At 45.3% G+C, this 27495-nt stretch overlaps 1 protein-coding gene across 1 annotated transcript in view; it reads left to right on the top strand.

Moving 5' to 3' along the window:
* Positions 1-8366: 8366 nt before the first annotated feature.
* The window catches only part of LOC146802292 (E3 ubiquitin-protein ligase TRIM39-like), a 65794-nt gene continuing 46665 nt past the window's right edge, over positions 8367-27495 (top strand). The window contains exons 1-4 of the mRNA XM_085621861.1: positions 8367-8569; positions 8649-9066; positions 14012-14107; positions 21351-21581. Of these exons, the coding sequence (XP_085477987.1) occupies positions 8653-9066; positions 14012-14107; positions 21351-21581 (741 nt within the window). The 5' untranslated portion in view covers positions 8367-8569; positions 8649-8652. The remainder of the gene's footprint in view (positions 8570-8648; positions 9067-14011; positions 14108-21350; positions 21582-27495) is intronic.

Below are 27495 nucleotides of genomic sequence, written 5' to 3'. Positions count from 1 at the left end.
TCTCAAATCTGGTACGATTATCCATGCCTCCCCTATTTCCTGAGTTCCCTGGGTGGCCTCTCAAACTGTCTCTACCCCGCTGATACTGCTGACCTCGCAAAAGGGGGCACTCAGAACGCCAATGTCCAATCTCTTTACAATAAGCACACTGATCAGAAGACAAAGTTGCTCGAGGGAAAGGGGTACACCAGGGCGATACATCGCACGTCCACCTCTTCCACCACCTCTAAATGGTTGACCATAGACTTGAGCCAACATAACTTTCGTTTTTAAATCCTTAACCTTTTTATCCTCCTTACCTTTTGCTTCCAATTCCTGACGCTCATAATACTGGGCCATAGTCAAAAGGGAGACGGGGGAAGACGTAGTCCATGAACTCTCGTTGGCCTTTAGATGACTAGCTATTTCTGGCAACATGTTGGCGACAAATTTGTCGACGAACAGATGCTTACCCATGTCATCTGTCAATGACTGCCCACTAAAGTCATGGAATGTCTCTTCAAATCGCGTAAAGAAATCAGAAACTGACTCATCCACTTTCTGTTTACAAGACGCTAATGTAGTCCAATCTGTTTTCTTAGGGGGTATACGAGTTTTCAATTTAGTCACAATAGCTTTGGGAAGATCTAACATATCCTGTCGTGGTTTATGCGCAGGCTGCCTAGCAGCATTTATTTCCTCTAAATGCACCCAAGTATCACCATAGGCTACACTATCATCTACCTTCCGAATTGATCTCCACATATCAGGGGGTAAAATAATTCCCAAAAAATATCTGGCAGAGTCATGGTACAGGAGCTAATAGCTCCTTCCACTTCTTCATAAAAAGCGGCTGATTTTTCCGCGGGTCGGGCAAAGCAGCTTTAAGAGTCATAACGTCTGCTCTACTCCAAGGAGTATAGATCCAGTTATAAACAAAATATCCTTGTGCATCATCTGAATCTTTATCGTCATTCGTTCCCATTCCCTTTGGGGGAACATACAAAGGTGCTGCTTCACGCATGGGTTTCATAGTAAATACAGTATTACGAGTATCTTTAACTGTCCCCGTAGCTCCCTCTTGTTGTTCCGGGGACTGAACTGTTTGTTCAGTTGGAGCTTTACCAGCTGCTTTTTTCTCCTCTTGCAGACGGAACGTCTCAGTGCGCAATTTAACCACTCGCCTAATTAGATCAGGCACCTGTGAAGGACGAAAGGTGCCATCGCTTAATTGTTTATAATCAGAAATTATACCAGAGGGCTCTAGATCATCAGAATGTTTTCTAAAACTGAGTATTACTTCCCAAGTAAACGTCTCTACAAAATATAACTGCTCTAAATCTATCCATTGCTCAGGGGCACTAGGTAATTTATACAGGGACGGGGGTCTATCTAACGTCTGAGCATACCCGTCCCACTCGGGGTGACAAATGCAAAAAGAACTACTGATGGACAGACTGCAGAACAATGTCATACATTCACCCCAGTACAGAAATCTGGGCCTATATCCATCGTGTTTTTGCTCACCATGCCATTCCAGTTTGGACCCAGCCATATGCAAATCAGTCTTGACGCTGTGCCCAATGGGAACAGTCCAGCCCGAACTGCCAGGCCAGGTCCTCCCTGGACTGGAAACAAGCATCCTAGGACCGGTTTCGGGGTCTCACCCCTCTTCAGCCTGGATAGCTTGATTCCAGTGGCATGGAGAGCACGGGACTCATGTCTGAGCATACCCGTCCCATTCGGGGTGACAAATGCAAAAAGAACTATTGATGGACAGAATGCAGAACAATGTCATACATTCACCCCGGTATAGAGATCTGGGCCTAAATCCATCGTTTTTTTGCTCACCATGCCATTCCAGTTTGGACTCAGCCATATGCAAATCAGTCTTGATCCTGTGCCCAATGGGAACAGTCCAGCCCGAACTGCCAGGCCAGATCCTCCCTGGACTGGAAACAAGCATCCTAGGACCGGTTTCGGGGTTTCATCCCTCTTCAGCCTGGATAGCTTGATTCCAGTGGCATGGAGAGCACGGGACTCACGTCTGAGCATACCCGTCCCACTTGGGGTGACAAATGCAAAAAGAACTATTGATGGACAGAATGCAGAACAATGTCATACATTCACCCCAGTACAGAGATCTGTGCCTAAATCCATCGTTTTTTTGCTCACTATGCCATTCCAGTTTGGACCCAGCCATATGCAAATCAGTCTTGACTCTGTGCCCAATGGGAACAGTCCAGCCCGAAACTGCCAGGCCAGGTCCTCCCTGGACTGGAAACAAGCATCCTAGGACCAGTTTCGGGGTTTAACCCCTCTTCAGCCAGGATAGCTTGATTCTAGTGGCATGGAGAGCACGGGACTCAAGTCTGAGCATACTCGTCCCACTCGGGGTGCTCACTACGCCACTGGAGTCAAGCTATCCTGGCTGATGAGGGCTGAAAGCCCGAAACCGGTCCTAGGAAGCTTGATTCCTGTCCAGGGAAGACATGGCCTGGCAGTTCGGTCTGGGCTGTTCCCATGAGGCACAGGGTCAAGACTGATTTGCATATGGCTATGTCTGAACTGGGGTGGCGTGGTGAGCAAAATAACGATGGATTAAACCCAGATCTGTGATTAGGGGTGAATGTTTAACAATGTTCAACATTACGTCCTTCATCTTTTTGTGTTGCATTTTCACCCTAAGTGGGAAGGGTATGCCCAAACGCGGGTCCCGTGCTCACTACGCCACTGGAGTCAAGCTATCCTGGCTGATAAGGGCTGAAAGCCTGAAACCGGTCCTAGGATGCTTGATTCCTGTCCAGGGAAGACATGGCCTGGCAGTTCTGTCTGAGCTGTTCCCATGAGGCACAGGGTCAAGACTGATTTGCATATGGCTGTCTGAACTGGGGTGGCGTGGTGAGCAAAATAACGATGGATTAAACCCAGGTCTGTGATTGGGGGTGAATGTTTGACAATGTTCAACATTCCGTCCATCATCTTATTGTGTTGCACTAATCAGAGCTGACACGGACTCGTGGCGCTCACAGCAAACAATCAAACACTCCCGGCGCACCGGCAGACACTCCTTGCTCTAATGCACTCGCTCCCACCTCCCGATGCCTGTTTCTCTGTTAAGTTAGTTTTATTCCTAGCGTCAAGGTGTCCTCTTGAGTGGACGTTACATTTTCTCAAATGTTTTCCAGTCCTTTCTAGTCACAGCACACACTCTGGCACCCCAAGATGCAGACCCCCCTCCCCCCCCCCCCAGTGCAGACTCAGACATTCGTGTGTCTCCTGCAGACACCGCAAGTACAGGCTCGAATTTTCTAGGGTTATCTGCAGGCACCGCAAGTACAGGCTCAAACAATGTAGGGTCACCTGCCGACATCCAGCGGCATTACACATAATTATGCCCCCCACTTGCCGAATGTAAATAGGGCCCCCGAGTTTTCCATACCCGACAAATATTCAGAGGCATTGGACTGAATGGGGCCCCTGTGAAAGTTTGGATGGCTCCTAAAAGATGCCCCCTGTACCTCAGTGGCCTGGCCTACACACCTTCAGGCACCCCCAGTGCAGCTTTGTATGTTCCCAGGTAAACTGTTGACACTCCCAGCTGAGATACAAACAATCCCAGGTCATACAATTGATAATCTCAGCTCTGCTGCAGACACTCCTTGCTCTGCTGCACTCGCTCCCACCTCCCAATGCCTGTTTTCTCTGTTCAGTTAGTTTCATTCCTAGCGCCAAGGTGTCCTTTTGGACGAACGTTACATTTTCACAAATGTGTTCCAGTCCTTTCCAGTCACAGCGCACACTCTGGCACCCCAAGATGCCGCCCCCCAGTGCAGACTCAGACATTCGTGTGTCTCCTGCAGACGCCCCAAGTGCAGGCTCAAACATTCTAGAGTTTTCTGCAGACACCCCAAGTACAGGCTCAAACAATGTAGGGTCACCTGCCGACATCCAGTGGCATTACACATAATTGTGCCCCCCACTTGCCGAATGTTCTTCAACCACCACTTTTCCCCACCTCTGAACCCTGTACCCCAACTCCCCTCCCGTACCCCCACCTCTCCCTGCCTTCCACCGCCAATTGTACCCCTTCCTGTTTCCATCGAGCCACACAACATGCCGTGCTCTACCCTACTCTCTCTGGAAAATAAGCTAGGCTCTCTTATCACCTCCATCTCCCAACTTGAAGCTACCATTTCACTTTTAAGCTCCAAGATTTCCACATTTCCATACACCGCAATTCCTTTGGAAAACACTCACCTTCCCACGAGATGCACCTCGCCCCCACACCCCAAAATAGCCAAACATGGCGAACTCAAACAAGTCCTCGAACGCCACCCTTCTTCCACTTTCCTCTCCAAGTAACACTACTATCTACACTATTCCGACCATCTCCTCTGTCAGAACCACTCGTCCACCTAAACCCTCCCGAGCACCCTCGTATAAGTACAATATCCCTATCACCCCTCATAGCCCAAGTGCCGCCGTCACCAAAACAGTCTCGACAGAGCTGCACATGTCTGCTCCACAACTGCAGATCTACAATTAAACACAAACTTGAAATCTCCGATACCATCATCCTTCACAATATTGTGCTCTTCCTCACAGAGACCTGGTTCAACGATACCTCCCACTCTATGTTGGATCTCATATTACCAACAGGCTACTCTATATTTAGAAATGACAGAATAGACAAAGTTGGGGGAGGTGTTGCAGTCATCTTTAGAAACTCCCTTCAACTTAAGGCTTTTCCTAACAGCTCCTTCTGTACTTTTGAATGCCTATCTCTTGAGCCTCACCGCTCACCCCTCAGATTCCATGCCATTTACCGCCCGCCTGGCAGCGGCCCTTCGTTTATGGAGGAACTCACTGACTTCATCAGTGACCAATACTCGCAAAGTGACAATCAGATCTTCGTGGGTGACATCTATCTCCACTGGGGCTCGCTGAAAGACTCTTCTGCGAATATGCTGGCCACTTTTCTCTCTGCAAACGATCTTATCCAACACTGCACAGAAACAACACACTCTAAGGGCTCAATCCTGGACCTTATTATTTCTAAAGCAGGCATGCTTACTATCGCTATCCCTATTCATGTAGACTGGTCTGACCACCTCCATATCCCATTCTCTCTTGACCTATCACACTCTATAACTCTCGGCCAATCTAAGAGGACTACTTCCTGGCTCCGTAACACTAAAAATATTGACTTTGGTACCCTCTGTGATTCAGCTTTGATATCACTTCCAAGGCTAGACCCGAACCTGGATGTCAACGAACTCACCACCCAATGCCACTCAATCCTTGCAGTCGAAATCAACAATGTCGCTCCTCTCCAAAGCAAAAATAAAAGGCCTACTCCCTCTGCACCTTGGTTCAAGAAACCCCTTTATGAAGAAAGGAAGTACAAGCACCCTCTACCGATAATTTGGCCACGCTTCGTTCAGCAAGATCCAAGTACCACAAGCACATCTTCCTTGGAAAAGCATCGCACTTCAGAACCCTCCTTGACTCAGCCAAAAATATGCCCAAAAAACTATTTGATCTCATCAAGAATCCAAACTGCTGTCCCCCATCCTCCAAGTTGGAGGATTCTACAAAGAAAGCAGCGGAATTCGCTATATTCTTTGACGAAAAAGTGAAATCACTTGTGGATCAGGTAATTCATCCTACCCCTCCAGTGGAGCGCAAATCCTGAGCCATTTGGCAGAACTTTGACCCCATCTCTGAAGATGCCCTCCTCAAATGCATCCTCGAAACAAAGCCCTCCAACCATTCTCTTGACTCCATCCCTAGCGCCATTGCCACCGACTTCTATACCTATTCTCTTTCCTATTGGACCACTCTGGTTAACCTCTCCCTCTGTCAAGGCTCCCTTCCTGTTTCCTTCAAAACTGGGCAGGTTACCCCTCTGCTTAAAAAACCCACCGCTGATGCGAACGACCTCAACAACTTCTGCCCCATCACTAACCTACCTTTTCTTGCGAAAATCACAGAAAGATGTGTAGCGAAACAACTCTCCCGTCATATCAAGGACAATGATCTTCTTGACAATTTCCAGTCCGGCTTCATTCAAAACTGCAGCACGGAAACAGCCCTGCTGCAAGTGATTGATGACGCGCTGCGGATACTCGATTCGGGGGAGTCTTGTCTTCTAATTCTCCTTGACTTTTTTGCAGCCTTTGACACTGTCAATCACAACACTCTCCTTAACACTCTTCAACAGAGAATGGGCGTGGAGGGCACTGTGCTTAAATGGTTTGCTTCCTTCCTCTCTGATAGATCCCAAATGATCAAAATAGCGAACAGTCTTTCCTCTCCTTTGGCGGTCGGTCAAGGTGTTCCTCAAGGCTCTATACTTGCACCCACTCTGTTCAATCTCTATTTAGAACCACTGGGAAATCTCCTTAGTAAATCCGGGATCCAATATCATCTCTATGCGGACGACACTCAAATCTACCTCAAGGTGGCCTCCACTCACGATCTCTCCATCCTAAACTCTACTCTCGACTCCATTCAAAACTGGATGTTAACTCATCAACTGATTCTGAATCCCTCCAAAACTGAATTCCCCCTCCTCTCCTCCTCACTTTCTCCTCCTCCGGTTCAATCATGGATGGATCAGATGAATCTACTTAACAATAAACCCATTATTGTCGACAGCGCAAAATTTCTTGGTGTCATTCTCGACAAAAAACTGAATCTACTCTCCCACATCAATTCCATTGCAAAGTCTGCTCGATACCAACTGCACCTTCTTTGGGGGATTCGTCGCTTCTTCCCGGAGCAAGACCTTAAAACCCTGGTCCAATCGCTGGTTCTCTCCAGATTGGACTACTGCAATTCTCTTCTTACCGGCCTCCCCAAATCCCACCTGTCCCCCCTTAAATCTGTTCTGCATTCCGCAGCTCGTTTCATATATGGGGCCAAAAGAAGGGGCCACATCACACCCATTTTATCCACCCTTCATTGGCTTCCCATCGAGGCAAGATCTATCTACAAGACTGCCTGTATCACCCACAAAGCATTGCACTCCTCCTCCCCTCGCTACCTGGCGAATAAACTGAAACTCTCTGGAGGCTCCAGACCATCACGCAATGCAGAAAATGTATTGCTTGAACCTCCCACTTTCAAGAAGGAAAGATCGATGGCCCAATCCTTTTCAGGCAACACGGTGAGAATCTGGAACTCACTTCCGCCTCAGCTCCGGACCACCACCTCTTCAAAACTGACCTCAAAGCTCTCCTCTTTAAAAGACACTTCCAAATCTAATTCACGCCCTCTATTATCTGAAGGAAGTCCTTCCATTATAGGAAATTCTGTTCTCCATGCCTATAGAAGTGCCTTCCCAGTGTGTTCTTGTGTTTTGAGTGTCTGCCATTTATTGCAGTTTTATACCTCTACTTGTATTTTTTACGCTTATGTAACTTGCACACATATCATTTTTTCCTTGCTATTTTGTTTGCTTTTGAAACATGCACATTTGTCACTTTTGCCTCATGTAATGTAACATTTGCTTTTGTAACATGCCCACTTGTAATTTTCTCCTCATGTAACGCTGCTGTTCCTATTGTGAAGCGCTCTGACACCTTCGGGTAAAGTCCGCGCTATATAAAAATGCATAAAATAAATAAATAAATAAAATGTAAAGCGTGCCCCCGAGTTTCCCATACCTGACGGATATTCAGAAACATTGGACTGAATGCAGGCCCAGATGAAAGTTTAGGTGGCTCCTAAAAGATGCCCCCTGCACCTCAGTGGCCTGGCCTAAGCCCCTGCAGGCACCCCCAGTGCAGCTTCGTATGTTCCCAGGTAAACTGTTGACACTCCCAGCTGAGATACAAACAATCCGAGGTCATACATTGATAATCTCAGCTCCGCTGCAGACGCTCCTTGCGCTCCTGGGTTAAAGGCAGACAGTTCAACTTTGCTGCACACGACCCAGTTTATCCACTGACACTCCCTTTTCTGCTGCAGACACCCCCAGCTGTTCTGTGCAGAGGGAGGGCGTGTAAGGAAGGAGAAACAGACACTCCCCTTTCTTCTGCAGACACTCCCAGCTGTTCTGTACAGAGGGAGAGCGTGTAAGGAAGGAGAGACAGACACTCCCTTTTCTGCTGCAGACACCCCCAGCTGTTCTGTGCAGTGGGAGGGCGTGTAAGGAAGGAGAGACAGACACTCCCCTTTCTTCTGCAGACACCCCCAGCTGTTCTGTATCAGAGGGAGGGCGTGTAAGGAAGGAGAGACAGACACTCCCCTTTCTGCTGCAGACACTCCCAGCTGTTCTGTATAGAGGGAGGGCGTGTAAGGAAGGAGAGACAGACACTCCCCTTTCTTCTGCAGACACCCCCAGCTGTTCTGTGCAGAGGGAGAGCGTGTAAGGAAGGAGAGACAGACAGTCCCCTTTCTGCTGCAGACACCCCCAACTGTTCTGTACAGAGGGAGGGCGTGTAAGGAAGGAGAGACAGACACACTTTTCTGATGCAGACACCCCAGCTGTTCTGTGCAGAGGGAGGGCGTGTAAGGAAGGAGAGACAGACACACTTTTCTGATGCAGACACCCCAGCTGTTCTGTGCAGAGGGAGGGCGTGTAAGGAAAGAGAGACAGACACTCCCACTTCAAAAGCTGAGAGAAACGAAACTTAACTTCACTTCGTCCTCTTTTACAGGAACATGGCTGCTGCGGCTCCTGTCCAGAGCCTAAAGGAGGAGGTCACCTGCTCCATCTGTCTGGAATATTTCACAGACCCCGTGTCTGTGGAGTGTGGGCACACCTTCTGTCTATCCTGTATCACTCGGTGCTGGGAGGGGCTGCAGACAGACTTCCCCTGTCCTCAGTGCAGGGAAATATCTCAGAACAAATCCCTCCGGCCCAACAGGCACCTGGCGAACATGGTAGAAATCTCCAAACAGCTTCAGGTACCGAGTGCGACCCCCCAGGAGGCGAATCTGTGCCGAGAACACGAAGAGAAACTGAAACTGTTCTGTGAAGATGACCAGGAGCCCATCTGTGTGGTCTGCAGCATGTCACGTGATCACAAGCCCCACACGGTGCTCCCCATCCGAGAAGCTGCCCAGGAGTACAAGGTATGTGTGCTACAGAGCTGGGGCAGGGGTGAAACCAGTACACATGGCACTCCAAGAGGCTGCCAAAGGGAACGAAGTATGTGTGCTTTAGAGGTGGGTCAGAAGCAGATACACAACTAGAGCGGGGGGCGGGGGCTAATTCTTCAAGCAATAGGCAGAGTGGAGATGCAGGGGCTCTAAGAAGGGGTGACACACACGAAGGGGGGTGGTGGGTGGCTGAAGCCCTTTGCGCCCTATGGGTGTTGTGCACCTGGTCAGAGTCGGGGACAAGCTACGTGCTACTCTCCATTCGAGAGTCTGCCCAGGAGCACAAGGTGTGTATACAGTAGTTCTAGAGATGGGGTAGTCCAGCCTCATACTGTGCTTCCGGTTGCCAACTGGCATGACCAATAGTTTATTATCCCAGCCGGTACAAAACCTGAGAAAATAACTTCTGTGTGTGTTTTTGTTTTACCCCGTATCAGTACACACTTTAACCAGTAAATATAAGAAGACAGCACTTTTAAAATGTCACACAGCTGCTGTAATGATCCCTGACTGATGATAAAAGTAAACAAAAACCGAAAGGCCCTGAACACAGACTATTTTCTATCAAGGTGTGTGTGGGCCTTTGCAGAATATTAAAACATGAACAAATGGCCGGTATATTTCTCTGGGAAAGGTGTCAACCCAAACTGTGCTCCCCACTGGAGCACAAGAGTATAAGGAGTGTGTGCTTCTAACCTGAGCCAGAGACTGGGGAAGGATACGCAGTGCTCCCCATTCCAGAGGCTGCAGAGGAGCACACTGTGTGTTCACAATACGTCTGGGGAAGGTGTAGATCCGCCTCCCACATAAGGTTGGGCGGAGCTTGCAAAGTGGAACTCTGCGGAGTTTTGCAGAGTTACTAGAAAACTTAGTGAAATTCTGTGGAGTTCCGGGCCTGGCGGAGTTACCCCTTCTCCCCCTCCAGGTAAAGCCCCAGCCCCTCACCCTCCATCCCGCATAGTCTAAGTAAGGAACTAAAGAAGACTTACCTTCCTCCCAGATTGGTGTCCTCTGTCCTGCACCTGCTGCTGGGCCTGGCTCCACTTCCGCTGCTCCGGGAGAATTACACTGCTCCGGGAGGATTGCAGGAAGAACAGTAATTCTCCCGGAGCAGCGGAAGTGGAGCCAGGCCCAGCAGCAGGAGCAGGACAGAGGACACTGATCTGGGATGAAGGTGAGTCTACCACTACTGCACCGGTGAACTCCGCTCCACTGCGTAGGTGGAGTTTTGGAAAACGTTGCACTCCAAACGGAGTGCGGAGTTACTAAAACTCTGAAAACTTTGCTGGCGGAGCGGAGTTCACCGCCCGCCCTTACTCCCACAGTACTTCCCCTCAGTGGTGCTGGAACAGTTTCCAGAGTGGGGGTGCTCCCATGAACGTTTCATCACTAAAGTCCTAGGGATTGTGAAAAGGCCAAGCTTCAAACAAAGAACAAGTGTAGCAAATGAGCCACACCCATTCAGCAAGGGAGTGGTAAGGGTGTGGTGTGTAGCTGGTGGTGCATTTTGGAGCACATTGTCACACATATATTACTAAAGCATGGGGTGGTAGTGTGCTGTCATTTCAAGACAGCATGTTTCCAATTGAAATGGCCACTAAAACGGCACAGAACTAAACTAGATTCAGTAGATTAAGATACCATCTAAAACGCAAATGGTCAACCGGAATTTCAAACACGGATTCAAACTAGGGGATCTCAAACTACTTTTTATTTATAAAGCAACCCTCGTGTAATTTTTTATGACAGTCTTTAGTATATAATCATAAAACAAACGACAGCATTTAAAACGCACAGTTAACAACATACCCCACAATACTGAATCCATGTTATCTCTTTCTTAATTATTTTTTTTAGTGACACTGGGCTTTAATTAACCCGCTTTGAGGAAAACCTGCTTCTCCATCTGCCTATACATTGCTCTCTAGCTCTTTGCTGCTGCCTCCACCCTGTCCTCTGTGTTACTTCCTCCGACCCACACTCTCTTTCCGTTGTCCGTACCTTCTCCTCCCCCACTGCCCTGTATATTGCTTTCCATCCAGCTGAACGCTGACCCCACCACCATATTACTTTTACAACACTCTGGCCATCCTTGTTGCTCGCCCCCACAATCCTGCAATTTGCAATGCAATAGGTCTTGCATTTTAGAAACTTTGACCTATTGGAATTGTAAAGGAAATGGCCTTTTAGGTGTGTTTTAAACACATAAATGAAAGGCATTGTCATTTGCAATGCCAATAGGTTAAAATCTCGCAATTGCGAGACCTATTACATTGCAAATGCTTGTTTTAAAGAGTGCCAGCAAACACAGAGTCTGCTCTTTGGGGGCCGGGCGATTCCAGCGATAGTCAGAGTGGAGCTGCAGGGGCGCTAAGAAGAGGTGAAATACAATAAAGCCTCATTAACAAGTAAATGGTCTTTTAAAGACCTGTGAAGTACTCGGGTGCGGCTGTGTGTGTGCCCGGGAAGCTGTCTCAGCTAAACAAGCAGGGTGAGGTGACGGAGGGCAGCAGGGAGTGAGAGCTGGGTGAGGTGACAGAGGGTGACAGAGGGCAGCAGGGTGTGAGAGCCGGGTGAGGTGACGGAGGGCAGCAGGGAGTGAGAGCCGGGTGAGATGTGCGTTAACAGCCCGTGATGTGATGTTTCCCGCCAGCCTGTAGTGAGAGGGTTGAGCCAAGGCCAGGGAGCTCAGGCCTGGTCTCCGCTCTTGCAGCACAGCGCACAAATGCTCGCCGCCAGGTTGGCACTATATATAATTGATGCATGCATACCTACACGGACGGGTGACTGGCACCAAAGGGGAGCTTTGATCTGACAGCTCGGGGGTGACAGTCAGAATTAAAGCCAGCGACAGATGTGACCCCAGGCCCAGTGGTGGGACACAAACCCCGCGAAGCAGCAAATTCAGAGAGAAAACAAGTTGGCTTTTACATTACAAAGGGAGAGGGGAGAGTGGGGGGGCTATCTCTGGGCTGGTGACAGGGACATGTAGACACAGTACGTGTGCACTGCCCGAGGCACAGAGACAGATAGAGACAGAGATAGACAGAGACGGGGACAGACTGACAGAGGCAGAGACAGATAGAGGCAGAGACATGGACAGATAGAGGCAGAGACAGATGGAGACAGAGACAGACCGCGATAGAGACAGAGGCATCTCCATTAAGAGTAATGCCATAATTTACTACATGTGAGTATTCTTTCCTTGTGTAAACACATTTCATTTTTCAAAATTGATTGCTGCTCGGATATTGACCACTTTCTCAAGGTGACTGGTATCCACTAGGACTATTCTCCATCCTCAAGCAAAGAATCCAATTCCTCCTTCATACACAGCAATTGTGTAAGAGATTGAAATAGGATGGTCTGCTGATAAAGGATATCCAGGTGCAGTGCACACTCCTAGAGAAAGGACACGCCTCTGCTGGTAATCCTATTCAAGATTGGGAGAAATTCAACAAGAAACATCTTCTGCTGTATCCGAATACCACTTCCAACAAAGCACCATTTACTAGTTCAACAAACAATGAAATTCAATGAATCACGCAGGCCCTCAAATAGAGAAAAAAAAGATCAACTGAGAATTACGAGTGATACAGAAAAATCCATGTGATCTAACACAAGTGGTAAAACGCAAGAAGAGAAGACAAAAAAACAAAAAAGAGGTTTGGGCAGTAAAAAAAAAAGAATGTTATGATCAATTCAGCTTGAGCTGTATACGCAAGCCACAGTAAATGTTTGAAGGAATTTTGGAAAACTATCAACCCTATAGAAAGAGGAAGTTTCACTGCAAACAACTCTGACATCTTTACAGGGGTAACTTACCTCAGCTCGCAATACATTGCAGAGTAGCACGATACCAGTGTTCTTGCTGGCAGAGAAGACAGACGGTGTCATTCTCCAGAAAAGTTAGTCCTTTAGGAGCGAGGTCAACGACAAGAAGTATTTTCTGCAGAGAGCAGAATAACAACGTCTTGATGGCTTCTAAAGAAAGACAATTGACAAAAATAAGACTAAAAAGCTGTTCAGAGGGAGCTCCAGGACCCAATGGTCCCCCTCAAGTTCTTTTTAAAACAAACCCTACATTCTGGTCGTCAAAATTGATGCTGATGTATAATCGCGTCTTGGAAAACGAGCAAATACCGGACTCCTGGAGGGAGGGTAATCCTACACTCAATATTTACAGGTCAAGTCCAGCAGACGATCTATGGTAACACCTCAATCATCCTAACCTCTGTAGAGAACTAATCCTCAAAATTCCTTTTCCAGCATGTCATGATCAATCATGTGCCCTATAAAATTCCCATCGTGTTGTGGGATGTTACCTGATGAATATCATTATCTCCTTGCCCAGGAGAGCATGTTCAGAGAAGTGTTTGCCAGAGAGTATGGCTTACAGAATTACTACCCAGATAAAATGTCAGATGTACTGCCAAAATAACATGCCATAGAAGTTACTGTCCAGGTAGTGTACCCTTCTGGCATGCCTTTAGATGTGTTGCTCCGATAACATGCAAAAGGCATCTTCATGTACCTTCGGCACTAACATACACTTTTGTTAAAAGACAAATATAAAGTATGTAAACCTATGCAGTGGCGTAGCAAGGTCAGGTGGTACCCGGTGCGGAACATTTCTTGTCACAACCACCCCACCATTGCACCCTCGCCCGTTCCTTATCCATAGGCTCTCCACTACACAGTCTAGAGTTCAGCCCCGTTTCGTTGCGTTTGTTGACTGAGCTAGAGAATGAATGGGGAGAGAGCTGTTTATTTTAAAACACATATTTTTGCCATTTTGTCACCCCCCTCGGTGATGACACCCTGGGCGGCCCGCACCCCCTTCCTACACCAGAGAACCTATGAAGGATAGTTGCGTAATATGTTTATGGTTTTGAAAATATAGACTTTCTTCTTTTAGGAGAAGTTTCAAAGTTATCTAGACTGTGTGAAGAAAGAGCTGGAGGATACGCTAGAACTGCATCGCAAAGAGGAGACGAAAGCGACACAACGGGAGGTAAGAGAAAACTAATTGATATACCAGTAGCTGGAGCAAGCACTCTAAATATTGTCTTGCTATACAAGTTAACAGCAAGACCAAAGAATGTGTCGGGGGTGGGTGGGTCTGCCCTACCTAGATTTGGGTTTTCTTGACTGTACTTTGAAACTATCACCTGCAGCGTGCACACATTTAAAGGCATAAAGTCACTTTAAGACCCCGGGGTTTTCAAGAGTTGTTTTCGGATGTTGCGTAAAGGTGAGAAACTGTTATCCTCATTTGTCCTTAGATGTCTTCTCTGGAGAGGGGACCACAGTCCAAGGGGTGATGGTAACAAGGATATTATTGAAGTGCATTACTCCCTGCTGAGGCAGAGGTCTCCATCCTTTGCTATAACAAGAGCTACTTCTGATCAGTGAAAATATTCCCGAGCTGCAAATGGCTTTGGCCATTGGTACAGTAGTGACCACATCAAAGACAATCATAATAGTGGCCGCACCTTGCAAGATTACTAGCAGTGATCACCTGTCATTCCACCATATATCGAGAATATTGATTAATACAATAGCATGAAATTATGTAGGTGTAAGTAAGTATAGATTTACCATCCTTAACTCCATGTCTACATATATCTGCAAAAAAACTAGATGTGGAGTTAAGAATGTAAATAAAGTTAAACTCCCCTATAAATAATGATTGTCCTTAAAGTGGCTAGACCCTCTGAATTACTAACTGTCCTGGGCTGCTCTTCAGAGAGCTACTTCCAGGGCGAGCTACCAGTAGCTCAGAGCTATGTGTTTGAGGCCCCTGTTGTAAGGAATCTTAAAGGGGTGTCTCGTGCTGTGTCTAGTTCCCCCCTAGTATTTGGTGTATTTTCCTGTGTGTGTAATTTGACCGTGGTCACAGGGGCTGTCTGCATTCCTCCAGCTTCCACTGCAACTTCCCTTCATTACTGTTCTTAACCACCATGGCATCCAAAGTTTGTCTTTGATGTCCAGCAGAGCTGGGATTTCAAAGGATGGTTCCATCCTCCTGTGCTGTAAATCCACCCATGGGTGCTAGGTAGGGCAGACGAGCAATCGTAAAACCCAGATGCAGTAGTTACCTTTTTTCTTTTTCAGAACGTGAGCAATCGCGGCATATCACCACGTCACCTGTTATTACTATTATTTGGAATTGCAGAATCATCAGCCATTCGCTCATAATACTTATCATGTATACAATTTTGAAAAGTTACTTACATGGACTGAATTTGTTCAGTAATCTGATTTAATCAATTGATCATTCTATATCAACAGTGCGGTATTATCACTGTTAATGTGGTTGAAGCTGCCTGCCTTGTTCAGTCATATAGGTGCTTACAACCACGTGACCAGAAGTGTAGAACTGTACTGAAAATCCTATCTTACCAGTTAGCCCATGCCCCATCTACTTCTTTTTTGTTATCCTTACCAAATGTGGTGAAAACAGCAGCATATTTGGATCAATTGTGTAAGCAATTAGTGCTCATGTATAGCGCTAAAATACCAGGTACCTTTGGGTCAATGTGGCACTATATAAAACTCCAGGGTAAAAAAACAAATAGTGTGAGTAGCAGTGATGTTATTAGATAACAAAGGCAGTGGACATTCACGTTCAGTGGAGTCTGTTACGGGATATCTTAGCCACAGATTGTCTCAATTTAGGTGGCACATATTGTGATGCACGCTCATATGGAGACCATTCGCTTGAATCTGGTTGCGGCATTGGAGTGGGGTAAAACAAAGGCTGACCTGAGATATCAAGGAGCGTATTGCCTATAGAATTAGACTTAGCGGAAGAAATAGACTCTCCGAATTCATTTAGAGAGTTTTTTTGCCTCTTCTCTTTGATGGAAGTTTACTGTTATTTATGGCAGAGTCTGGGGCACCAGTTACCATTTTGTCTGAAACTACAGTTTTGGTCTAAATCATGGCTTTAATCTACTGATGTTAACCCCAAAGAGTTTGGAGATTAGGATATTGATATGCTGGGGTATTTTGAAGCAACTTTGGATGTTTGGGCACAGCAATGTGGGCAAAAATGTATGTGGCTGTGAGGTTACATTGTGGGATGGAAAGATTTAGCATGGTTAAGTATCATTTCAGATCATGAGAATACCATTGTATTGGGAGATATTCTCATTTAGGTGGTGAGTACTGATGAAGATGTTGTGCAAAGAGAGATGTCTAAATATCCTTGTGTATTTACGTATGAAATTAGTACAATCAAAGGCTTTGAGCACAAGATTAGGGTGAAAGAGAAAGCTGTGCCAAATATACATCAGGTTAGACCAGTACTCTTAAGTGTGAAAACGGATTTAGAAATTCTTTTAGTTAAAATATACGCTGAAGGAGTGATCAAACCTACTGACTTCTCAGAATGGGTATCCCCAGTAGTCTTGACATGTAAGTGGACAGGAGAATTATGCGTGAGGATCTGAGATCTTTCAATCGTAACTCCTTGGTGGAATGTCACGTTCTGCCAAGTATTGAGGAGATCTTAGCTAATGTTGGTGATGCTAAGTATTTTTCCACTATAGACCTGCATTCAGCATACCATCATATTCCCTTGAGCATGAAGTCACACGAACTGACTATGTTTGTGACACTGGTGCTTATAAGTATTTGCGTTGACCGTTTTGCTTAGTATTAGTGGTCAGCATATTCCAACGTATGATGAATGTTTCATTTGGTGATCTGGAAGGGGTGCAAACTTTCCAAGATGACATTCTTGTTTTCGCAGAAACTCTGGAGGAGCACATGGTAATGCTTGAAAAGGTGTTGGGTAACTTGGAGGAATGAAGGATGACAGTCAAACCTGAAAAATGTAAATTACTTGTTCAACAGGTTGATTATTTGGGACATACCATTTCAAAAGAAGGTATTAAACCATGGTTTTGCAATCTAGAAGCTATACAGAAAGCACACCACCTGGTGATAAAGATTGCACTAATTTCTGGGATAATGTGAATACTCTGCTGGCTTTGTCGAAGGGTATGCTTTAACTGTGCAACCATTGCAGTCACTTCTGCAGAAAGGTGCAAAATTAGATCAGGTCAAGCTAACCAAGCTTTTGAAAACATTAAGCAATTGGTGGTGAATGCACCCACACCTAGTCCATATGTACCCACGGGAAGATCCTTTATTACAGTTGATATGAGTTTGAAGGGAATAGGTGCGGTTTTTAAGCAAACTGTGAATGGCAGAGAAATGATAGTTGCCTTTGTGTATAGAACACTCAAAGATGCAGAAGTCAACTGCAATACTATCAAACGTGAAGCCTTGGCTTGTGTGTGGGCGGAGCAGATATTTAAAAAGTACATTTGGGGTAGGACAATTGATGTGTTTATGAATCATAAGCCTTTGGTTTATATTTTGAATGGAAATGGCCTGGGCAAGGCTTCTGCAAGTTTGGTATGTTTGCTACAGGAATATGATATGCACGTTAAATATGGTGAAGATGGAAAAAGCTTTAGGGCAGATTACCTTTCTCGCTTACCTTTCCCTGATCAGGATTTGTTTGACTGTGTGGTGGCTGTGATTGATGCAATTCCTGAATAAAAGCAATATATCACCGAGGAAGAATGGAGTATTGCAACTTCCTATGGTGTTGCACAAAGTGTTGAAATTCATAAAGGAAGGGTGGTCACCTTTCAAAAGCATGGATAATGAACTTAAGGGCTTTGGGCAGGTCTCTTCAGAGCTCACATGTGAAGATCAAATTTGTTTAAGAAACAGATTGTTCCTCCTCCGAGAGGTGCGTTTGCGGAGTCGTGGCTAAAGGGGGCATGGCCTTCAACCACCTCTCAGCAATCCCACTGTGTTGGGCTTACTGGAGGTCTGGTTGGCCCCTAAGGACCCTCAGCAACCAAGGGGACTTCACCCCCAACCATGAGCGCACCAGGAATAGCGTTTGCCGAGAGGTGGAGCAAGGAGGCGGGGCTTTTTTTTCTTTTCTAGTTCAATTTCTTTAGGAAGAGGGGCCATGTGGCACCCTTTCCCTGGACCATTTTGGGCCCCAGGGAGCTCATCCACAAGGGCCTATGTTGCGGTAGAATAAATAAGATCTCCAGCCACAAGTGAGTAGAACATTACTTGTTTATTTCATTAAGTAAGCGTGAGTGTAATGAGCCCACGACCGCTCTTCCGATGTCCCCGGTGTCACTGCTCCAACAGAAACTGTTTGAGCAGAACACCCAGGCCATGGACACTGAATCAGAGCCATACTCCAAAAGAATAGATTTGTGCTCCTGAGCGGGAGCACAAGGATACATTTGTACTCCTAAGCGGGAGCAAGGGACAATAACAAGTTGTCATTAACAAAGACAAAAGACAACTTGTTCACATAACAGCCAGCCCCTTTTGTTCATTTTTTATATTATTTCGGTCCCAGGGACCCCTTCCCTCAGCCTTTCTTTTTTAAATATTTTTTTAACTTAAAGGGCTGTTTACAGCCCAGGGGAGGTAGTGGGCCCTTCATGCCCCTGGGATATGGCCCACCTGGGGGGGCTTTAAAAAAAAGGCGTGCAGGAGGAACAGGGTCATGACTGATTTGCATATGGTTTGGTCTGAACTGGCGTGGCGAAGTGAGCTAAAGAATGATGATGGATTCAACCCAGATCTGAACCTGGAGTTGAGTGTCTGAAAAGTTTCAGTGCTCCGTCCATCATCTCCTAGTGTTTGCTGTGTTCTACCGATACTTACATACTCTGGACTGCTCTATAATTGAATGCATCTTACTCACAGTGCACGTACAGATATTGTCCACATAATAATGTTTCACACAGGTCGATGAACTAACGGAGACGTTGCACGTGATAACCTCATAGTTTCACCTCGTAGCAGACATGAATAATAAATTTACGGTTCCGTGCGCACCAGTCTATAGCTTTGTTCAATCACCGATAACAACTTGGGGACACTGGATGTGACACCGAGAATGTTACCTCCGCAAGCTTAAAATACATGCTTGGATCTTTATCTACAGAGTAATATAACCCCTGTAGAAGGGCAACAGCCCGAAATACATTGGGAGTAATTATTTGTGAGAGTCCACTGTCATTTTTATACAAATCGATACAGTTGGAATGCTTTCAATTTCACGGTTACTTGAATGAATCAAAAGTCTAAAGAAGTTACATTTGGACAACAAGCTGTGAAGAGTATTTTTTGGGAATTACGATTTATATTGTCACACTTGGCACCAGTGTGTCTGTCCCTTTTGCAGTAGCCAAGTAGAAACAACTCTTGCAACTCAAGGACCCAGACTGGCAATTCAATCCGGTTGTGCATGACACAAGGGATGGCAGTCTAGTTTACTCTAAAATATAATAAACAGGCCCTTCTCATTGATTTGTAAATGGCTATTGCTGATTTGTAAAACATTTCCGATTAAAATGTTAATGCTTCTAAATCTGGAAAGCCGTAATTTCTTCATGGTGTACCACCGAGGGACGCATCAGAGGGGCTTCACAATTGCTGGATTCACCTCTTTACATTCTGAGTAGAGAATTTCAAGTGGCATTTGCCGCTTTAGGCCTTACGTCGTCAGGCTTCTGAGAAACTTCACACAGTCTAGATAAGTTTACACGTCTGGGGCACAGCACCTTGACCTGCTGCTCTTTGGGTGGATATTATAGTTGATCCATCAGGGCCTCGCACACATTAAATTTACCAAACTATAAGACCTTGAGTGACCCATGATCACTGCCCAGCCCTACCAGATGTATTGTAGGCCACCCTGACTGTGTGAAAGTTAAACTGACAGAGGTCTCGGAGTTTTACGCATGAAGACTTTGTATTCCAGCAGTACAGGAATAGGGCTGCGGCAAGCAGTAGCTGCATAAAACACAACAGTTCTCTTGTGTCTTCTACTGACATTTTGAATGCAGCAGGGAGTGGTGGAGGATAGAGTCGGCACGGCACTGCCTGGGCTGCTCCATGCAGGAGCAAGATTCTAGATGGTGCCGAGGAAGGAGTGAGGTGCTTAACCTAAATGATGAAGAGACTCCTCCCTGCTGTGATTTAAGCTCCTTGATATGGAACCTGAAGGCCTTTATTGTAAGCTGAGCATGAACAAATAGTACACACCCTCTTTTACAGTGCAGGACCTATTAGATTTGTTCATTCCTGCCTCAAGTCGCAAGTGCTCAGGTTTGTCTATCACATAGATTTGTAGATGGATGTTTAGGGGATTCATTTTGTAGCCCAAGTGTTTAGAAATATTATGTTTACTATTTGATCTGAGGTTTTGCCAGGCATGGCTTTGTCCAAATACTAGGCTGTGAGGTTTTTAGGAAACAGATTGCATTCTCGAGTCAGTTTGTATTGCATTTAAATGTACTCTAAAGTGTGTATCAAGAGCAGTACTGCTGAGCATCATGTATGTTGATGAAAGCCAAATGTACCTCTCCCTAAAAGGACTCTTTCCTTTTCCATTATTCGTACTCTTGTTGGATGAACCAGACTGCCTTTGCTTCATACATTCTGTGGGTAGGAAATCTCTCTCCAGACTTTCAGACCCAGCTCTAGCTCGATGCCAAATCATGGGATTTCAATTGAATAAGACCTCTCCTTCCTAAACTACAGTCACTACAAATATTATCACCTCCTCCACTTGCAAGCAGTGTCCCGTTAAGTCTCTCCTCCATTGCTCTTGGGGCTCCCACAACGAGCCATTGTAGGTTACACAAGGAGTACCCTTCTCTGCAAAGACCTCTGCGGTCTCCAGCCCTAGCACCACATCTGTCTTCCGTATTCCAATCAACAGATGCTGAAGCTAAAGGTCCTTTATTGGCTCCAAAGCTGCAGCATCTCCCATGATCTCAACCTCTTCACCAAATAGACAACGTACCGCACGCTAGGATCCACATCTGATCCCTGTGTGGCCACAGTGAAACTCCAGACAAATGGTCAGTGCTGTGGCACAATTACAACTTACCCATAAAGCTTGCTATTAAAGCTTGACATACAGTCCTTCCATTCTCTCTCAGACAACACAGCTCTGCCTCTGCTCCACAAAGACATCAAATAGTAGTACAGGGAATGTCCATGTCAGGAAACAAACTACTTCTATGCCTTCTGCTGCCCTACCGGACACCCCTGTCTCTCCTATGACATATATGATGGGCCTCAATCACCCAGTGAAAGACAAGAAAACCTATGTCAGCCCCAGAGTCACTTGATAAGCCCATTGCATCTTTGGTAGCATTGTAAACATATGATTTCTTTTTATGTTGCAGGCCAAGTTCAAGAGCCAGAGAGAGCAAATCACCAATGAGTTTGAGAAGCTCCAGCAGTTTTTGGAGCAGGAAAAATGCTGTCACCTCAGCAACCTGGAGGAGGAAGAGAAGAAAAGTCTGCAGAGCATCAAGGAGACAGTAGCAAAATTAGAAGAACAGCAATTTGTCCTGAGAAGCTGGATTACCGAGATTGAATTGAAGTGTCAGCAGCAGGATGTGGAGTTATTGAAGGTAAGAAAAGATTATTAATCTAGAGAACATGAAGTTTAGCAAACCTTCATTAGTGCAAGAAAGTACCAAATTTGTAAGCCGGATCTAGTGGGAGTGATGCATGCTTCCACACCTCTCTGAACCCACTACAAAACATACGCAAAGTAATATGTTGGTTAGAAGTAAACACAGTCTCAAGTCAAATAAAACTTTATTTGGCCATTTTTGACTATAAAAGCACATTTACACACACCAAGAGTAAAAAGGATAAAAACTATGCTCTACATAATAAAAGGGCAGGTCCATTATTTCATATACAATTGCCATGTATAGGTTTCTAAGCCCTAATATATGTTTGAATTATCAAGATAGGACTGCTGCACCGTCATAGACCTAGATAAAGTACATTTTACACAGTACTAACACATCATTAAAAACAATGCCCGCTAGAACCTGACATTTCTAATCCCGGTTCAGTGCATGATCAAAAGTTTTCCTTCGCCGTAAGGCTCCTGCTAAAAAACTCATAACCCAACAACATATCAAAAGTGAGGGCAACGTTTGCAGATGCATCAGAGCTGGTCTCACTGTGCAAAATGGCTATGATTTAAAAGTTGTAGGATATATTTTATCCGGGGATCGTTATAAATCCACAATAAAACAAAAGATGTAAAAGATCTTGGTCCAAGAAATTATCACAAGAACAGGGCTTTGGGGCCCCTGACTTAGAAAAACCCTTGGGGACCGTGAGAACCAGTGAATGTCATTTAACCTAAATCTGAAAACGATGGTGAAAGTTTTTAATATAAGACCAAAAGGGTTGTTCCAGGCTCCCATGACTTAATATTATATGTTGTCTTATCGTGGGTTTATTAAGTTAGCTATTTTCCCTTTCCCCCACCCTCCTGTTTAGAAATTGTCTTTTAATATCTATCAGCTCTCCAGGGTGCATTTGTCTGGGATGTGTAAAGAGCTCAGGGAGCCCTATTTTTGCTAGCTGCTGAGAGATGTAACCTAGCCAGGGAACGTCACCAACTCTATCTCGCCACATACAATCTTCTAAAACGAATTGGTTCAAAGAAGGAGTGGGGCTAGACCATATTTTTAACAACCATATTAAGGGGGCCACTGCTATACGGTCAGAATTGTAACCCTGCCCTAGTTCCTCGTGCACCATAAAAGAAGGGGTGCTGGGGGGGTACAGCTAAAGTTGTCCGCAGATATTTATTGTTTGCCCCTTGCAGATCGCCGGCCTTCTTATAGCCCCATACCTCGCTGCCATTCATTGCCATCGGGACACATTTCTTGTTATAGACCTTCAATGGTGCTCGTAATGGTTTACTCCCCAGTCTCCTGACAAAGTCCATAGTCGCTCCTGCTGCTCTAGACAGGGTGTTTTTCTTGAGTTTTCACTGAGCCACCCATGACCCCTTTTCATCAAACCAAATAACGAAATGTAGCAACATTTGTCAGTTCTCCACCTTTACAAGTAAGCGTACTCTTGTCACGCTTTGTGTTACCAGTTGACATTATATGGGACTTAGAAATGTTAATAGAGAGGTCAAGTGAAACCATAAAATAAATAAAAGTATTTACAAGTCGTTGGAGCCCCATTGGTGTCCTAGCAAGTAAAACTGCATTATCTGCATATAAGAGAGCAGGCATGAGTTTAGAGCCTGCTCTAGGGATGTCGTTGCCTGCAGTTGACAGGGCAGCCCGCAGATTGTTTATGTATAAGGTAAATAAGACAGGGACAAAAATACATCCCTGATTTTGTAAGGGAACCTTTTTCATTGTATCTGGCTGAAGTAAACCCAGTGAAAAAGGACTGGGATAAGAGATAAAACATAGATAAAGGATAAGGACACTGTGACTTGTAGCACAGCTGGACACTGGCTTCAACTGGAGGAGGGTTGCATTTTGAAGATGAGCGGAAATCTTTAGCAATTTTATCAATAATGCTACAGCACGAAATATGATATATGGTATACCTTTAAACAGCCTATATCTCCAGATAATGAAACTCTTGGTCTGAATTACATTTTGGCAGACCGAGTATTCTCCTTCAGCCTGGCGGAGGACTTAATGCCTGCCAGACCGAGGGTACTACGCCCACTAAATTTAGACACGACTGCCAAGCTGGCAGTCATTTTAAAAGCATTGGCGGGACCCGCTGTCATAGCAGTTCCTGTGCATGGTTTTTTAAATGTAAGTTTGACACATGGCTGCGTCAACACGATGGAGCCATCCGTCAAACTTATTGTTTTTTTTATTTCCTCGAAGATGGGAATTTCTTTTGTTGGGGATTCTCCCCATGCTATAAGAATTCTCTCCCATGGTGAGGGAAACATAAATCAGCTACCACTACCCCTTACTGCCAGGGTTTTCTTGGTGGTGACGAGCAGTGAAAACTGACCTGTACATCGGCCCATCTAAATTAGGGGTTATATGCATGAACACATTTTCCCATAGACACAGAATGGGCAAAACTCTTTGATGCATCTGGCCCTAGGTGGCTGGATATAGAGATCAGCCTCAGACGGGCCTTACTCTGTTGGATGAATGCGTTGTCTCCCGTGGGAGTAACGTACTTTACTCAGCACTCCGGTGTTGTCAAAATTCAAATAATGGTGATCCAGGGGGTGATAGATTTTTTCACAATAATTTCTTTAATTCACAAATATGTTTACTTCCAATTCATACTATTTCTCACATAGTATTGCGTGTTTCTTTTCAACAATTTCACAATATTTCAGCCCTATGCATTTCGGGCGAACCCTTCTTCAGGGGTCTTACATTCTTTCGAGATGTGAACATCAAAATTCTAACAAACCGTCGTGGAGACCCACGACATGATGATTCATACACGAAGCTTGTCGCGTCGTGAATTCAGATGGGTTGCGGTGTGGAACCGTTCGTTAGTGTTCCACACTGCAACCCATCTAAATTCACGACGCGACAAGCTTCGTGTATGAATCATCATGTCGTGGGTCTCCACGACGGTTTGTTAGAATTTTGATGTTCACATCTCGAAAGAATGTAAGTCCCCTGAAGAAGGGTTCGCCCGAAATGCATAGGGCTGAAATATTGTGAAATTGTTGAAAAGAAACACGCAATACTATGTGAGAAATAGTATGAATTGGAAGTAAACATATTTGTGAATTAAAGAAATTATTGTGAAAAAATCTATCACCCCCTGGATAACCATTATTTGAATTTTGACAACACCGGAGTGCTGAGTAAAGGACGTTACTCCCACGGGAGACAACGCATTCATCCTCGTTACTTTTACCTCCTGGCTCGGGAGGGTATTTACCAGGCACCCAAAATAAACGCAACATCATCCACACACAGGGTGTGCGACGTTCCACCATCCAATTGGAGTTTCACCTTACTCTGTTGGACCATTGGAGGTGTATAACTATGGCAGATACCAAGACCACCGTGGGTATGCCAGCGCTCCACCTGCTTCTAAATCAGTCCGCGCTAGCTCCAGGGCTCCTGCACTGCGGAGTGAAGGTAGGCAGCCGCATGTATCATAACGTGGACCTTGTCTGACCACCACAGTGGCTTCTCGGACTATCTTCTCTCAAGAATGTGTACCGAGTTCTTCTTGACTTGTGGGGATAATCAGATCTGCACCTGATCTTGATTTATGCTTCTGCTTGAACTACTGGGGGAACCAGCCATCAAGGACTCATCCGGGGTGGGATTAGAAGGAGGGGGCTCGGCAGATATAGAGACACATGGGAGAATTGTCATCAGGATCACTGGCTTGTATATCAAGTTTCATTTTGTAGTATTTAATACTACTGCATGATTAAACTGTATTCTCTTGTCTTAAAAAACAAGCACTGGGTTGCACATTGAACTTATTGTGTGTGTTGGTTGATTGTTGAGTTCTGCGTCTGGGCGCTGCACACTGTTTCCCTGAGAAGCCTATGACTGGTCGCACTTTCCACCCTACGAATCATGTGCAGAAAGGGTTGACTTGGCCCAGCAGAGCCATAGTAGTATGGACACCAGTGGCAGATGATCTCAACCCTACAGTGAGACCCAGTAGCCCCTGTCTTTGTGGTCTTCCTGAATGGGTCTGAGAACCTGTAACAGAGGCCTTTAAAAAGGATCTAGGTAAACAATTTAATAGTGTAAATGAGAGGTCTGATGCGCTTGAGGGATTCCTGCTCTTTCCCAGGTCCAGTGATATCAGATTGTGTAGACTGATATTTGGAGACGAAGACAGAGACTGTGGTCTGCTTCTAGCATAACATCTAGCCCAAGCTGTGTTATCAGAACAAAGGTTCAGACGTCAACATTACCAGTCTGTTTACAAAGCAGTGCAATCATCCTGACCATAGCCGATCAACCAAGGTTTAATCCAGCAACAAAGGGATAGATGGCAGATACAGTAACATCAGATTCATGGTTTGATTGCCTCCTACTCTAATCTACCTTCCAATTTTCAAGATGCTTTACTGCTGATGGGTCACCTCCTCCAGCACCTCAACACACATAGTCAACATTGACATTAGTTCATCTAAGAAGTTATATCACCCTTGCTCATTCCTTTGTTTGTAGCACAATGCCTTTTCTCATAGAGGCATTGATTAGGCAATAGTATCTGGTCCTTTTGAGTATTCGGAACCCTTCTAGACAAGATCATGCACTGGCATGGGCACCTTTACGGAACAAAAAAGTAGCAAGCGTTGTTTAATGATTAACAGAGCACTCATTGACGTCCGAGCACCAGGGTTCAGGAGTTTATAATGGTACTCATCAATTCCCTGATCAAAAGATTCTGCTAGCCCTTCACAAATCCTAGGATGCAATTGCCATTTAGCTGCTTTCAGGAGTGTGATTAATTTGAGTTTACTAGCCCTTATAGATAGATATTTGTTTGGACCTGCAGATTCTGACTGCACATGCATTTCCACCATTATATAATAATGGGGTCCCCCAAAATGCACAAAGAGAGAGATGACGTCACACAAAACAATACACTTGAATGCAAAACAAGAATACATTGTATGTAAGGAACATCAATATACATTTAAAGCTTCATATACAAAGTGGTTGCTCCAATAAGGGCAGCAGGGTGCCCAAAGGAAGTGCCCGTGCATAGGTTCTCATAGATAAGAGAGAAGAAGGCAGCAAACTATACTCCAATGAATTCCAAAAATGGGTTCCAGTATTCCCAGTGCAATCGATGCGGAGGAAATAGAACATTCTAGAGTGGTCCGAGTTTCTTCAAGGTGTGAGAGAGTGCCTGGGACAAACGTTTAGCCCACAGAGAGCCCTGTGAGGTTTCAAATTGAAGCGAGAAGAAGAGATGTATCTGGCCTGGAGCAGAGTAGGCACTCGCAGCTGTTGAGAGCCAGGATCCAGCAAGAACTGTGAGATCTACATCAACACCATACAGGTAGAATGGGACAGGTAAAGAAGGGACTTCTCAGCACATTATGTTTTGAGAGTAAATTCAAGCATTATAGAGATTACATTCTTCGCCCCTCAAGTGTCATGTTGCTGAGAATACTTATCCTTCAAGTTTCTTCCTAAGAGTAGTTAGTGTAAAGTGACGTGTTGTTATGATCTGTTGTGTTCTTTCTTTGCTAAAGGGAGTGTTCCCCTCAAAATTGTATTCATTATGTGTTTCTCGTTTTGGACTTTTAACTTTGCCAAATTTGCCAGTATTTAGCAACTTGTAGGGGAGCCTGTGAGTGCCTAACGGGTTGCTAGACCCCAGTTAAATGTCAATTTTATTTTGCCTGGTCTAGTTTTTAACCGCGCCTCGGCAACGAAGCTCAGACAATCCCCCCTCGTTGAGAGGGCTACTTGTTAATGGTGATGGCACATCCGCACAGTTCCTCCTAAGCACCAACAGAGTACCTTGCCATTTTATTATCTCATTTACTTGTATTCATTTTAGGAGTTGCCT

The sequence above is a fragment of the Triturus cristatus genome, chromosome 8 (assembly GCF_964204655.1).
Source record: "Triturus cristatus chromosome 8, aTriCri1.1, whole genome shotgun sequence".
NCBI classification, from domain to species: Eukaryota; Metazoa; Chordata; class Amphibia; order Caudata; family Salamandridae; genus Triturus; species Triturus cristatus.
This window is presented reverse-complemented; position numbering and strand designations above follow the sequence as displayed.